General features: G+C 34.8%; 2 protein-coding genes across 4 annotated transcripts; both read right to left on the reverse strand.

The window, feature by feature from the left end:
* Nucleotides 1-9,888: 9,888 nt before the first annotated feature.
* Nucleotides 9,889-12,434, reverse strand: LOC112711279 (uncharacterized). Of its 3 annotated transcripts, XM_025763890.3 has the most exons (3): nucleotides 12,410-12,434; nucleotides 11,067-11,394; nucleotides 9,889-10,983 (listed from the first exon to the last, which is right to left on the reverse strand). In XM_025763890.3, the coding sequence occupies exons 2-3, from the start codon at nucleotides 11,356-11,358 to the stop codon at nucleotides 10,844-10,846; spliced, it is 432 nt and encodes a 143-aa protein (XP_025619675.1). In that variant the 5' UTR covers nucleotides 11,359-11,394; nucleotides 12,410-12,434; the 3' UTR covers nucleotides 9,889-10,843. The 3 variants fall into 3 exon arrangements, with proteins under 3 accessions (XP_025619675.1, XP_025619676.1, XP_072059318.1); XM_025763891.3 differs by lacking the exon at nucleotides 12,410-12,434 and having other exon boundaries at nucleotides 11,092-11,390; XM_072203217.1 differs by lacking the exon at nucleotides 12,410-12,434 and having other exon boundaries at nucleotides 9,889-11,000; nucleotides 11,081-11,390.
* Nucleotides 12,216-15,147, reverse strand: LOC112711278 (serine/threonine-protein phosphatase PP1). Its single transcript, XM_025763889.3, has 4 exons — nucleotides 13,921-15,147; nucleotides 13,277-13,836; nucleotides 12,770-13,003; nucleotides 12,216-12,549 (listed from the first exon to the last, which is right to left on the reverse strand). The coding sequence occupies exons 1-4, from the start codon at nucleotides 14,093-14,095 to the stop codon at nucleotides 12,523-12,525; spliced, it is 996 nt and encodes a 331-aa protein (XP_025619674.1). The 5' UTR covers nucleotides 14,096-15,147; the 3' UTR covers nucleotides 12,216-12,522.
* Between the last annotated feature and the right edge of the window lie 1,014 nt (nucleotides 15,148-16,161).

Here is a 16,161-nt window from a genome sequence, read left to right on the forward strand (position 1 = left end):
AATTCCTTGAGAAGACGACCCGAGGTTTAAATACTTCGGTTATCAATTTATTTAGGGTTTTGTTACTTGTGACAACCAAAATATTTGTACGAAGGGATTTCTGTTGGTTCAGAATCTATACTTACAATGCGACTTTATAGAATTCTTTACTAGCAAAAATCCCGACGTCAGCGACCACTATAAGAAATTACCGGAATAGCGACCGATTTGATGACCGATTCTGGTGGTCGCTAAAACCTTGGTCGCTAATTTAAAAATAGCGACCAACTTCGGCCACTAACCGTTAGCGACCAATTTTCATCCAATGCTACCAAAATAGTACCAAAAGATATTGGTCGCTAAATCGGTCGCTAAATGGTGACCACTTTTTTTGTCGCTAAATGGGTCATTGAGAAAATTGGTCGCTAAATGGCTTCTCTGAAGAAGATACTTCCAAAAGACCTAAATATGCAAAAGAAGAATCAGAAAAAGAATGAAGGAAAAAGAGAGAACAAATAATATGCTAATCTATTTAGAAAATTGAGACTCAAATGTAAATTAAACTCAACAATATTCAGACGCATACAATAGCATCCTTATCTCAAATTCTCAATTCAAATTCTGTCCCTAAAACTAATCTAGGTCATGAACAATTCTCATTTTGGAGTGGATCCAACTATGAAACTAACTCAGAATCAAGCTAAAATTAATCAAGTTGAACTCATCTGAACATTGAAGAATGAAGATTGATAAACTACTATTTTATTGTTTATCTTGTGTTTAATTGAGTGGTTTTTATCACTTATCTCCTACACTTGTTCATGTAAATAGCATGTTATACGTTTGCCTTCCTGATTTAATACTATGATTAAAAACTTGCTTCTAGAGCTTTTAATTTGTAGATTTTTATCCATCTCTATACCATTCGATGTTGTGATCTATGTGTTAAGTGTTTTCAGGCTTTATAGGGCAAGAATGGCTTGGAGAATGGAAAGGAAGCTTGCAAAAAATGGAAGGAACACAAAGAAACGATAGAGCTGACCAACGAGACACGACGCGCACGCATGGCGACGTGTGTGCATAATTTGGAACATTCCATAGCTCCGTACACGCACACTTGACGTGCACGCGTGATTAGCAGAAAGGATGAACGACGCGTACGCGTAACTGACGCGCACGCGTGACAAGGAGTTTCTGCAAACAACGCGCACGCGTGACATGCACGATGTACAACAATTGCAGAAAAACACTCGGGGAAATTTCGGGCCAGTTTTAGATCCAGTTTTCGGTCCAGAAACACAGACTAGAGCCAGGGAACAGCAAAGACTCAAGGGACATTCTCATTCTGCATAGTTTTAGTTTTAGTTTTGAAGCTAGAGAGAGAATTCCACTTCTTCCTCTAGGTTTTCTTCACATTGATAGTTCTTAGAATTTTATTGCTTTTGCTATTGATTTGGATATTGAGAAGAGTTGCTTCCTCCGTTAAAGTTTTAATTGTCCTAGTTTGTTTCCTTTGTCCCTTACTCTTTCATATCCTTAATCCTTGTTCAAGGTTACAATTGGATTGTTTTTAGAATTTATTAATGCAAAGAACCATTTTTACTTTTTACTTAATTTTCAGTTATTATTTGTCATGTCTCACTTTTATTCCTCTCTTAATTCTGTGAAAGTTATATTCATGATAATGGAGTAGACTCCCAACTTGACTTGGGGGTTGATTAAGAGGAGACTCTTGAGTTGGTATGCCCAAGCGATTAATTAATTTGAAAGTTATTGGCTAATTCTCTATTTACTAACACTAATCCTTCCCAAGAGAGAGGATTAGGACTTGCAAATAAGAGCTAGCTCAATCACTTGACTTTTCTTTATTTAGTAAGGGTTAACTAAGTGAAAATAACACCCCTTTGATGCAACACTTGAGAAATTCCAACAAGGATAGAACTTCCAATTAATCTACCCCCGGTCAAGGCTTTTTATTTGATTATATAAACTCTCAATCATTTATTTTTCTGTTCTTCAACTCTTAAAAATCCTTGGAAAACCTCTGATCAATAAAAGAGCACTCTTTTGTCAACTCATTGGAAGACGACCTGAGATTCATACTCCCAGTATTTTATTCCTAAATTTTGTGATAACTCTTTTAAATTGATACATGGAATCTTCATTGGTTAAGAGCTATACTTGCAATGCTATTTTCTCTATAAATTCTTAATCAGTGATTTTCCGTACGTTCAAAGATGCTTACTTCCGGTTATCATTCTACATAGAACAAATGTTTTTCTATATAGATTTCTTGGAAAATGACCTGAAATGTAACCAAATAATCATTAACATGTTATAACAACCATCTCTAATTAACAAAAGAGTTTTCTAATAAAATTGAATATCAAACCTTGTTAATTTCATGGCGTGGGATATCATGAAGATCCTTAACATTAATTTTCTCATAGTTTTGTGAAAACAAAAACAAAAATAGAAACAAAACAATACGCCACATTTTTTGCAACAACAAAAGGATCATGAATTAAAACATAAATAAATAAATTAACACACCTTAGGCAATTCCTACAATGAAAAACCTCATAACAACATGGTGCTCTAATAAAAAACCTCAACACAAATACAGAGATTCAATTTCTCAAGTTTTGCACTAGACGGAAACGAACAGAGCCAAAAGAGAAGAACAACAAAAATAGTTCAAAGTCAATAATAATATACATGTCAACTTCACTGGAAGACTATTGTTGTTGCCAAAGAAGCTACTAGCGGAGGCGGTGGTGAGAAAAGAATGATGCAATGACAAGCAACGGCAGATGTGGACAGCGATGCGACGATCTGTGACAAAGGAGTGAGTAGAGGAGCCGGCGAGACCATAGGAGGCAAGAGTGAGAAAAGAACGATGTGATGATGAGCAACAGTGGATCTAGAAGTGGATTTGGACAGCAATGTGATGATCAGAGGAGGCGGCGCGACCAAAGGAAGCGATGGTGAGAAAAGAATGGTGCTATCTGAGAAGACGACGATGGTAACTCCGTAACTGGGGAAGATGAGAATGGTGTGGGTGAGTTAAGGTTAGTGAGGCTAACTCGGTAGCTATCTTACTTTATTTAAATTAGCGATTGATTTAGTGACTGATTAGTTTATTTGAATTACTTTGTTTCGTCACCAAAAAAAATTAGTAACCGATTTAGTGATTAATTTAGTGATTTTACTCTTTTTTATCGGTTGCAAAATTGGTCGCTAAATTAAAAAATAGCAACTGATTTTATGACCAAAAGTTCCAAAGACATAGTTTTTTGTTTTGGTTGCTAATTTTGTCGCTAAATTGAAAATATCAACCGATTTTAATGACCAACTTTATTTTAGTTGTATAAAAATTTATCGGTTGCTAATTCAGTTGCTATTAGCGACAGATTTTGTTGGTCGCTAAAATCGATCGCTATCTTAACAATTAACAACCGATTTAGTGACAGAACATTAGTGACTAAATTAGCGACCAAACAATGGTTCACTTTATTTCACTATTAGTTGCAAAATCCGTCACTAAAATAAAAAAATAGTGACCGATTTTGTGACCAACTGTCCCAAAGACGTTACTTTTTGTTTTGGTTGCTAATTCGGTTGCTAAATTAAAAAATAGCAACTGATTTAGTGACCAACTATATTATCGGTCGCTAATTCAGTTGCTATTAGTGACCGATTTTATTGGTCGCTAAAATAAGTCGCTGAATGTAATTTAGCGACCGATTTAGCGACTAACATTTTTTTGTCATAGAAATTCTATATCAGTCACTAAATCGGTCGCTATTAACAATCAGTTTTTTCGATCAATAAAATCGGTCGCTGTGCTAGTAATTTCTTGTAGTGTACCTGTGTTTGGCAGGTTCTCAAAGCATAGCGTGGCCTGCGTTTTGCAAAGAGAAAGCTTGCATGTTCGACACGTATATGCAAAAGAAGGAAAGGGCCCTTTATATCTCGTTTTGCGTTTGATTGTGAAGATAGGTAAGGAATACATTGTTTCTGCATTTTGCTTGAATCAAAGAAGAAAGAAGAAGACTCATGAAGTGGAACAAGCTTGTGAAGGGTAACATTAGTGAAAAAAATAGTTTGTGATTTTATATTATTACCTAAAAACATATTACTCAATATCTGGATCATCCTCAAGGATAAGTATTTTTTTTGTATTTTAATTATGAATAAATTTATTTATTTATATTGTTATTAAAGTTATTAGTAGATTTTTACTATATAATTTAACTGTTAATTTTATTATTATTATTATTATTATTATTATTATTATTATTATTATTATTATTAGTAGTAGTAGTAGTAGTAGTAGTAGTAGAAGAAGACGTAGCAGAATGTTATTATTATTGTTAGTAAGCAAAACTACAGTTATTATTATTATTATTATTATTATTATTATTATTATTATTATTATTATTAGTAGTAGTAGTAGTAGTAGTAGTAGAAGCTTAAAAATGGTATGACTATTATTATTATTATTGTTGTTGTTGTTGTTAATATATTATTATTTTATTACTATTATTATTAATACTATTAATATTAGTTTAATAGTACTAATATAATAGTATTATTATTTTTTTGTAGGCTATCAGAAATTTATTGTACAGAAAATTTGATCTGCCAGAAACTTATAACTAGATAGCTGTGGCGGCCCTAGTATCAATTGGGTTTCATCACATTTTGCGAATAGACGAAATGAAAGGACATTCTACATTGTTAAGTGCTTTGTGCGATGGAGGCCTGAAACACACATGTTTTACCTTCCAGTCAGTGAAGTGACTGTGACACTAGAAGAAGTCATACATATACTTGACCTCTCGATTAATGGGAAGCCCGTGATAGGCAAAATAGAGAGTAGTCACGAGTTCTTAGTGGAAAATAGCTTAGCAGTTTTTCGTAGGCCACTCGGTCTTGACGTCACACATTGGAGAAGGTAAACCTTGCATGGGTTTGACGATACAGAGACACTGAACCGTTAGACACACAGGATTTAATCTAGCAGTATGTTCAGGCTCACATATTATGCGTGCTTGGAATGGTTGTGTTCCCAGAGAAATCGATGAATTCTGTAAACTCGAAGTTTTTACCTCTTCTTCGAGATTTCCACCGTATTTGACTCTACAGTTTGGGGGAAGCTAATCTGGCACATCTGTGCAGGCAGTTGTGTCGTGCATCATGATACAAGTGTAATGAGATAGACTTATTTTGCTTTTTGTTTGGGCGTAGGAGCATATGCCATTTTTAGCACCTATTCCTCGCAATGAGCTTCCTGTTGTTGGTGTTCCAATTGGGCAATGGTAATGGTTATTATCATTATTATTTTTACTATTGTTAATATTATTGTTACTATTTTTATTATTTTTATTATGTTGATTATAACCATTCTAAACTTATTTAGGTAGAGTCATTAGCGCTGGCTAACGAGATATACGCGAAGGTTTACGATGCACTTTAGGCAACAACTAGATGACATAGGAGTCAATGACGTACGTTTTAATTTTTGTTAAGAAGTTTATTATGTCTAATTATTTAACTTATTATTGTGGTGTTTAATGATGTCCAGTTTATATGGTGGCCATATATGGGAGTGGTGGTTCCTAAGGACCAATCCTTAAATTTGGTAGTGTACTCCACAAAGTCTCTGTTAGTGTCATTTGAGTATTTAGAGTGGCACCCAACAGATTGAGCAAGATGCCAATTCAGGCTTGTACAACTTCGATCGAAGGAACCATTCTAGATTGGTGATGTTCAATGTAGGTAGTTGATCGAAATATAGAACCATGACTGGAGTGAAAAGAATAGAGTTTGGGTTAATATGTAAAATTTTGACTGCTATAATACACTGCAAATAGGGGATGAGATTGTCAACTTTCATCCTCTCCCGGTGTACTATGAGTGGTACACACAATGAATACGGAAATCACCTACGGTTGTCAGATAGAGTTGTGTATCCAGAACCCGAGGTGAATGAACCGCATGCACAACCCTTGCCACCACCTGGACCTCAGTAGCCAAATCCCCCTTATGGCAACAGTTTCAGGTATCAGGCTATCAACAACAGTTTCAGGTACCGGGCTATGAGCAACAATTTCAGGTATTGACATATGAGCAATAGTTTTAGGTACTGGCTTATGGCCAATAGCATCAGCTTCTGGTTTATGAGCAAGAACAACAATTTCCAACTTCTGAGCAACAATAGTATATACTAGAGCCATAACCCGAGTTGGAACCGAAACTGGAACCACAACCACAGCCGCCAGTAGAGAGCCGTACATATCACAGATGGTAATTTCAGAAGAAGGCCACTTCAGTCTGTTGGTTGGATTTGATAACATCATTTTGTCTCAGGTACTGAGAGATGCAGATTATTTATTTCAGCCATCTCAACAAAGGCCTGCTTCTTCTGAGTCGTTTGTTTATCGTCGCTCTCTCTCAGGTCATGCTAGTGACTTTTCGATGGATTGACCACCGCATACAATTAATCCTCCTCATCCTTCCGCACCACCGCATTTTGAGTTGCTTGATTTGAATGAATATTCGCAACTTGAAGAGGGATTTGGAGGGAACGATATGTAGCACGAGTATTATTATGCTCCAGACATGAGTACTTCTGGTATTTATGACATCGACAGAGCCAGCATGCTGGATTTTGGTGATTCCAGGGCTTGTGAGGGTGGCAGACCTAGTGGTTAGGATGCAGGTGCTTTTGAGGATCGTGCATATAATCTACGGACACAGATTGCTCCCCTGAATAAATAAACGCCATCGTATTATTTGAAGAAAGTGGCAAAGTTTCTGCCAAAAAATAGCCTGCTGCAGTTTTTTCTACTTCTTATCTTTATTATTGTACGTTTCTTTATATTGTCGACTTTATTATTGTACTTTTGAGTTTATCTCTGGAAGTTTCTTTTCATTCCTATCATTATTATTGTACGTATAATTTTTATCTTTGGACATTTTTTTTATTCTTGCTTTTTTATTGTATGGTTGATTTTATATTTAGACGTTTCTTTTTGTTCTCATCTTTATTATTGTAAGTTTGATTATGTTTTATTTTAATGCATACATAAGAAACTGCACATGGTTAAATACGTAAAAAAGTTACATAATAAAGTTCACATGCTTAAATATGCCAAAAAGTTATTGGCTAAAGTTAAAATGCATAAATACATAAAAAATTTGCATAAAAAGTGAAAAATACACCAGGAAGGTTAACCACTATTGACCTCCGGCAGAGCTTGGACATGCGCATTGAGGACATTGACTACGGCTATGTCCCTCTTGTCTACACACAGTACACCGGCGAGGAGGACACATACGGCGAATCCATCTCATTCAAGTAGCAGGTTGACTTCGGTCATCCTTTAGTTGCGCGCCTCAATGTCCAATTGGTGATCACCTTTGCTCCATCATATCTAGACCACGTAGATGGGTCACCCATCGGAACAAACTCGCTTCTGTAGACCTTGCAAATTTTGGACATCTTGTATACGTCATGTACATATACTTTCCAATCAAGATGCTAGTTAACAAAACATGCAAGAACGTGGCGACATGAAAGTCGCTCAACCTGGAAATGGCCACAATCGCAATCGTCTCATATTTCATAAACCTCAAACATCTCATTGCGCCTGTCGAACTGGTTGACAATAATGTTTCTATCATGTCAAAAACTTTCTTCAACTCGTTTAGTGGCAAATTATAAATACGTGAATCCATTGCAAACGTGCTCATGAGCTTGGACGCACTTCTGAGTAAACAATTCATTTGACTGATAGAAAGTAGACCTAACGATGGCAGTCACAGGAAGGTTACGCGTACCCTCAAGGACAGAATTTATGCACTCTACCAAATTTGTCGTCATATGACCCCAACAATGATCCTTGTCAAATGGCAACACTCATTTCTCAACATTAATCTCATCGCACCATCGAGTATATGCCTTACCCCGCTCTTTAAGCCTTTGATAGTTTTTGTTGTACTCCTGCTCCGTCCTAGAATAGCCTGTAAAACAAACCATGTAATCATAAGCAGACACCACAAATTACTAAGAATAGGACCTTAACCGCTGATGGTTATCAGTGGCTAAGAGAAGGGGAGTTGAATCTTAGCCCCTTTTTCACTTAGTAACACTTGCTGCCTTTTAGAACTCTTTGAGGAGATATTCTTGTTTTTTGTCTCGTGCCTAGTCAATAGACTTTTTTTTTGTCTCGTAACCAGCCAAGAGATATTTTTCAATTTTGTCTCCTTCGAACAGAAACTGATGTGGAGTAGAAGAGAGAGAGAGAGAGAAAATCACACCAAGAAGTATCCTGGTTCAGCTGCCAAGTGCAATACAGCCTACATCCAGTCTTCATCACAACAATGATGGAATTTCACTATAATCATCTTTGATTACAGACACCAATTCTCCCTAGGAACTACCCATCCTATCTGAGACAAGTTCATAATCTATCCCCAATCCTGAACTTGACTTGGTTACCTACCAAGCTTTCAACCGCTAAGTGCTAACCCAACTTGCAAAGGGATTCTCACAGAATCATGAAACACAACACAGATGTACAAAGGACCTCTAGGACATCTATGGCTTTTTCTTTTAATTTTGTATACTCTGCCTTTTTTCGCTCTATGGCTTTTTCATACAAACCTCACTGTTTGCCTTTTTCCATGAGACTCAAGACAGACAAAACTAAACAGAAAAATACAACATGAAACACATTGAAGGAGAAGAACTTCTATTAGCTTGGATAGCTATGAGAACTTTGTACTTTCACTCTTTTCTCCTTGCCTCAAGCCTTGGCTGTTTACCCTCATTATAGAAGGGGAAGCCTCCAAGGTTGAAACGGTTGAACCGAGTCAACTTCTTCTTTTTCAAACATCAAACCGGTTTGGACAGAGAGAAGAGAGAGGAAACCGAATGCGAAAACTAACATGCAATTACCTCACTCTCATCCTAACTCATCAAACTTCATCAATCTGAGCCTTCCATCTTGACTTGATCCCCAAGAAGGATTTCTGACCCTTGATGAACCCCTGATCCTTGACAGCTCCATCTGCTCTATCTTCTGCTTTTTCCCCACGTACCTACAGTAGCCACCTCCTGGGATGGATGATCAGAAAGTAGAGACAAGCCATACCCAAGTGATCTTCTTCTCTAACCGAATTTGGATCTTCCTCCATTTTAGGCATGGTAATCCTGAGACTTCTTCACCACATCTTACCATAAGTGGCAAAGATCTCAGCCACACCATACTGTAGATCTTCCTTTTACTAAGGACATCATCACTTTAGCCCTTTTCTTGCTTCTAGCTTTTCTGTAATTTTTACTGATAGCTTGTTTCATCCCTCTTTTCTTGCTAGACATGACCGAAAGAGAGAGGAGAGAGAACAGAGAAAAACTTGCAATGGAATTAAGGAAGAAAATAAAAATGAGTTATGTTTACATTACCCATGCCTAGTAACGTGTAAAGCAATAATAGCAATCAAATTAATGTGAGCTTTCTCTCTCATGTTACCAAGGCATGCAATAAATCTAAGTTAATCAAAATTTGAATTCCATAACCCATTAAGAAAGCATCCGTGGAAGGCATGCTTTTCATTTAATAAAAAAATTGGATTCCACCATGTCAAATGGGTAATCGAAACATTATGCCCCATTTCCTTTCTCTTTTGATTTATGACCAAGCTTTGTTGGTCTTGCAACAAGGATTATTTTGGGCTTGCTCAATAAATTCTGGCCCAAACTAACATAATAATTCAGCTATATATCATATATCATTTTTTCACTAAGGCTGATTATTATTATCACATTGGGCTAGATTAATTTTTCAGCCCAGCCACAAACTCTGTAAAATGACAAAATTATTAATCAACATATGTTCATCAACATTCAAATTAATAATTTTGTAATTAATAATGTTTGATCATCATCATATTAAATTAGAGTTTTCCAAACTCATCAACCGCAAATTCAAATACATGAATTAACCACGAGTTTATACAAATATGGAGCCTTGAACCTCCTTAAAAAAATGGACCCGATGTGGCTGATGTAGAACATGTGCCACGCACTTGGTGGTGACCATGCACCATTACTGTGAGCTATTACTGCATTGATAGAGTTACTGCAGTAAAAAATATTGCTCACTCCATCTCAAGTAACAACATATCTTTGCAAATTAGTAAGAAAAAACTCTCACGTGTCTGTCGTCTCACCCTCCACTATGGAAAAAGCAATCAACACAATGTTTTGGTTCCCGTCTTGTGCCACTGCAACTAAAAGTGCACCTTTATATTTTCTGTAAAGGTGTGTGCCATCAACGTACACCAATGACTTGTAGTGTCTAAATGTTGTAATACACAGATAGAAGCTCCAAAATACCCAATGGAGAACTCTTACACCATTCACCTCCTCACTCTCACAATAGACAGAGAGAGTTTTTATTTGAACACGAGATCTTGGTATCTTTGCAGCCATTGCTTTTAACCATACTGATAGAGTCTCATGAGAAACTTTCCAATCACAAAAAATCTTTGCAACAGATTTTTACTTTACCAATCAAGCCTTGTGGTAACTTACAATGTAATTGAACCTTGATTGAACTTTTGCAATAATAGACTTTACCTTTATCGATGGATCTGCTTCAACCAATTTTCTAATAACATCTGCAATTGTGTCTGAGTCTAACTTGGAATGATCTTGTGAAATCGTCCCCATGGTGCACGTGTGTTTGCCATTGTATCTTCTGATTTCCTAATAACCTCTCTTTCGAATCAAGCTAGTTCGGATAAGCCAATTGCACCTTGTACCATATCCCTTGCATTTTGCATAGAATGTCTACGACTCAGACTCATACACAGTGTAATCAACTCCTCTAAAGATAGTGTAGCTTTTGATTGTAGAGATCACCGACTCTCTAGAACCAAATTTCATTCTGAGACCAAATTCACCATCTTCCACCGTAGCATTACCTTCACCTACGAAATGTGAACCACTGTTAATCGGTCAAGGCTAAATAAAGAAATGTTAATGGTAACTTTAATTAATAAACATAACATACTCATATTTGCATACTCAGAAAATACCGGGACAAGCATGGCTGCGAGATCCAAAGTTCGCATAAAAGATGAAACACCAAAGGGGTGCTGGTTGACAAGTGCATCTGCTTCATTTTGCACCGCCGGATTGTCTGCCTCGTCTCCATCATTGTTTTCGTCATCAACTTCGTAGTTGACTTCAAACTTATATTCTTCCCAATCTATATCCTCGAGCTCATCCATATTCACCTTCTTGCCAACCGCGTCCAGCCCCATATACTGTTCATACTCGACGTACAACTCTATCGTTGGCATGTGAAATCGAATTTATTGATAAATATAGAACATCTGCTGCATACATACATCATTAGTGAAGGATATTATTTGAAACTGTATCAGCCAACCAAATACTTGTACAGGATTTCTGTATAAAATATTGCTCACCCTCTCTGAAATGTGACTTTGTATGTTCTCACAAAGACCATTTCGCAACTCTACAAAACTCATGGTGCATGGAATAGCAAAGAAAAATGGACATTCACAAACAAAAGTCACTCCTTCGTGTATGTTTAGTATAATCTCACCGTTATAATACAACCACAAATTTACAATACCTTCCATAACCTCAACCTCACCTCATCCAATTTTTTTGACACTACTAATTGTAAAAAAAAAAAAAAAAAAAAAAAAAAAAAAAAAACTCAAGTATAAAAGATAGAAGAATGAGACTAAGGTATGAAAGACAGAGGAATTGACAGTGGTATTTGTAGACAAGACTCTCAATTAAAATATTTTTTTAATCAAAACGCAAGCTACATTTTGTAGCTTTCAAAAAAATTTTAAAAATATAAAACGCAACCTGCATTTTGTAATTTCAAGAAAAAAGTACATAGATAAAACGCAACCTGCGTTTTTCTTGTTGTACGTTTATAAAAAACATTAAAACACTAAACGTAACATGCATTTTGCAAGCTTTGAATTTTAAAAAATCGAAAAAACAAATTGCTACATGCATTTTATACTGACATCATATCCATGTAATTATTTTATACACATCCATTTCAACATCAAATTCCATATTTCTTTCCATATAAGAAATATCAATCGCATTAGGTCTTAGTATTTTTTAAAAATAAAAACTAATATTTTCAAAATTGAAATTGAAACTTCACTTGCAATTCCAAATCACATTCAATTAATGAGATAACTAAATAAATAAAGGAAAATGACACCTCAATTTATCCATTTGTGTTTGACAATATTGTACAATGTGCTCCTCCGATAGAGAAGCAAAAAAGCAAAAAGAAATCAGTTGTAGCTAAAGGGTAAAGGAACCTAATTATCCTTTACTCTTTAAGGCTCTTACGTTAGTTGTATTATTTTCTTCCTTCACATTGTAGTGAACACAGACAACGCTTCCTCATTCCAAGAACAACTCTTGTTATGTTCCGAAAAACATTAAAAGTCATCTCCATCAGTTCATGCGTTTGCACCAAGAAATGCTTGCTGTAAATGGGAAGAACGAACCAAATTAAAAAGAAATTAATAAGGATAATCAATTAAACATTTCAGAACATGTGCTGGACGTGTTTATTATATTTTATTACTAACAAATAAAAGCTGGCTCATAAAGCTTTTTCTATGAATTATCATTGTTTTGGCACACAGTATTTTGATTCATAGTTACTGAACCTCATCAAGTTCAGGATTCAAGAAATCAAAATACCTTGAATTTTGTGGGAGGACTAGGCTTAACTGTAGTTGTGCTTCCATAACCAAACTTATAAAGCTGCTGCAGCTTTTGATTCTCTAGAGGCTTCAATATTTGGAAAGAACACACAAGTGTCTCATCAACACTCATCATAGCACCAGCATTGTCAAATTCCCCACAGTAATTTGGTGCAGAGAAGATTGTTACAAGTTGCCTATTAGCAAAGAATTCATATCCATCTTCCACCACCTGCACAATGAAACACACTTACCACATCACAATCCTCAAATTTGTATTTATGTTCTGTCTTGAGACAGTTACCAAACAGAGCAATCACGCTATATGTCCGCAAAATATTAGCCACTAAATTAGTCATCTATATAGAACATATATTAAAATACAAAATATATATTGAAAATGAGTTAAACAATACAATTTAACACAAATATATGGTGACTGATTTAACAATACAAAATATATGTCACAAATAAATTGTAAACCGAGTCATATAGAATACGAAACCTGATGTGCTCTACAGATCAAATCAAGATCATGCTTCCTCAGAAACTCAGTGACCCTATCAGGGCCGAAAGTACACGAAACTCCGCGTTCGCTTCCTCCCCAGCCTTGAATGTCTCCGCAGGGATCAGACCAGAGAAGATCACATAGCAGACCACTGTCGGGCACTTGGACCGGACGGCGCAAAGTCCTTATCCGGTTCAAGTTGTGCAATTCAGGGGAGAGTCCACCATGCATGCAGAGTATCTTGTCGTCGATAAGAGCCGCCACGGGCAAGCAGTTGAAGCAATCCGTGAATGTTTTCCACAGCTTCACACTGTATCTTCTCTTGCATTCGTCGTAGAAACCGTAGATACGGTTTATGGAAGCGCATTCATGGTTTCCCCTGAGGAGGAAAATGTTCTGAGGGTATTTGATTTTGTATGCTAGAAGAAGAGATATTGTCTCAAGACTTTGGTTTCCGCGATCAACGTAGTCTCCTAAGAACAAGTAATTGGAACGAGGTGGGAATCCACCATTTTCAAAGATTCTCAGAAGATCATAATATTGACCATGGATATCCCCTGGTTCATTGAAACAATTGCAATTAGTAGTTATTCTGCTTTGCCATAGTCATCACTATTTCATACTTAGGAAGAGAAACATACCACAGATCTTGATTGGTGCATCAAGTTCCAAAAGGTTAGGTTGTCTCAAGAAGATGTCCTTGGAGACAAGGCATAGCTGCCTGATCTCAGCCTCAGAGAGCTGCACTTGCTTCCCCGGTTTGCCTCTTACTTCTAGAAGCCTGTTGATAATGCCATCCACAACCCCACGTTCCATTCTTCTTCTTCTTCTTTCAAACTTTATTAATATGTGTGTCACAAAAATAAGTGCTAAAAAGGACAACACAACAAACAACAAACAACCAAAAACCGTTTTATGTTATGGGGTTGGGGTGTGTTACGTTTGTTACATTTATATTGTCATCATCTTCATCATGGCATGGAGAACGATTGAGTTTGAAAACAATTATAAAGACGCGAATTATTATCACTTTAGCTCTCTTTTTTAAGATAAAGATAAGGATGCCTTTATTGCTTTATGAGTTTTGTGGTTTGCATAAATAAGTGTTTATTTGTGTTTTATGGTTGATATATAGTGGTTAATTCATTATATATATATATATATGGGTTAAGGGTGGCCGTTGAAAAGTGAAAAAGCTAGGGAAGCATATATTCGGATTAATATTAATGAGTACTAGATTTCAAATGAAGGGGAATGGAAGATTGTGAGAGGGAAATTATGTATATACTCTACTTAATGTTGTAGAATAAGTATATAAAATGAAGCACTGATTTAATGACCATTACTAAACTGAGTGTACACTAAATTTAATTATTTATGTAAAATATATATTAAAATATAAAACATATATTAAAAATAAATTAAAATATATATTTATACATAAATACATAATAATTAATTTTAATGTGCAGTTAACACTTTTTAGTTATTTAAATATATAACTATTGACTATAATTATAATTTTATAAGAAAAAGTCTAGGAGGTCAGTATCTTTATTAAATTTTAGACAGCATGTAACTAGCAAAAGAAAAATGAGTAATTTTATATTATTGGATAAAATCTCATACCATTAAAAATATTATTAATAACTACTTGATGACTACAAATCACAAAAATTACTGATTCTTGACACTCTTCATTTTATAATACAAAAAGAAAAGAAAAGAAGGTAAGAAGAGGAAGAATATGATGTAATATGAGTGGGGAAGTGTTTGTGGTGGTGAGTGGGCCCTAGAGAAGAAGGGACCTAATGGGAAGCTGAAAAGGGGAAAGATGGAAGACAAATAATAAGGAGAACGCGGAAGAGGTCGATGCATGACGCGGTTTGAATTTGCAGATAGTGGCAAATTGGTTTGGTAGCTTGCATGCTAAGGTATGGGGCACTTGTTCTCTCTGTCTTGTGCCAAACTAAGAAAGCGAGAACACAAGTTGATTGTCTAACAATACCCGCCATCCACACATATATCTAGTGGTCATGGTTTTCTAGGAAACTTCTCTTTGCTAACTAATTATTCAATCATAATTCTTACCATCCGGATAGAGAACCAACAAAAGGTGTAGTCGATTGTAGCCAATTAGTAATTAATTTTTATTTTTTTTAGAAAGAATATGAACTTAAATTATCATAAAAAATATTTAAAATTTAATGAAAAAATTTAAAATTTTAAAAAATTTAATCTTAATATAACAAACATGTAAAATTATTGTAAAATTATTTTAAAATTTCAAAATTTATTTTAGACATTCAATTATTTTTAAAATTTTAAAATTATTTAAAATTTTAAAATTTATTTAAAGAAAATTATAAAACCATTTTAAAAATTATTCTAAAAATTTTTAATACAAAAAATCTAAAACGTAATAAAAAAATCCAAAACTTAACAAAAAAGAAATATTCAAAATTATTTTAAAAATTTTAAAACATAACAAAATGAGACATCTCTAAAATATTTAAAAAATATAAAAAAAGCTAAGAAAAAAACATCTAGAATTCTTTAAAAAATCATCTAAAATCCAAAACAAAACAAAAAAATCCGAAACATAAAAAAAACATCTAAAACTTAGGAAAAAGAAACATCCAAAACCAGTAAAAGGAATAATGCAAAACCAAACAAAAAAAAAATTCGAAACGTAACAAAACCTAGCAAAAAACAAGATAACCTAAAAGCTTTTAATTTTTTTTTTGGAGGAACATCAATTCAAATTATCATGAGAAATATCCAAAACTTAATGAAAAATATCAAAAATTTAAAAAAAATCTAAAACTATTTTAAAAATTCAAACATTTATTTTCAAATTTAAAATTATTTTAAAAATTATA

Source organism: Arachis hypogaea, chromosome 9 (genome assembly GCF_003086295.3).
Source record: "Arachis hypogaea cultivar Tifrunner chromosome 9, arahy.Tifrunner.gnm2.J5K5, whole genome shotgun sequence".
In the NCBI taxonomy this organism is placed as follows: domain Eukaryota; kingdom Viridiplantae; phylum Streptophyta; class Magnoliopsida; order Fabales; family Fabaceae; genus Arachis; species Arachis hypogaea.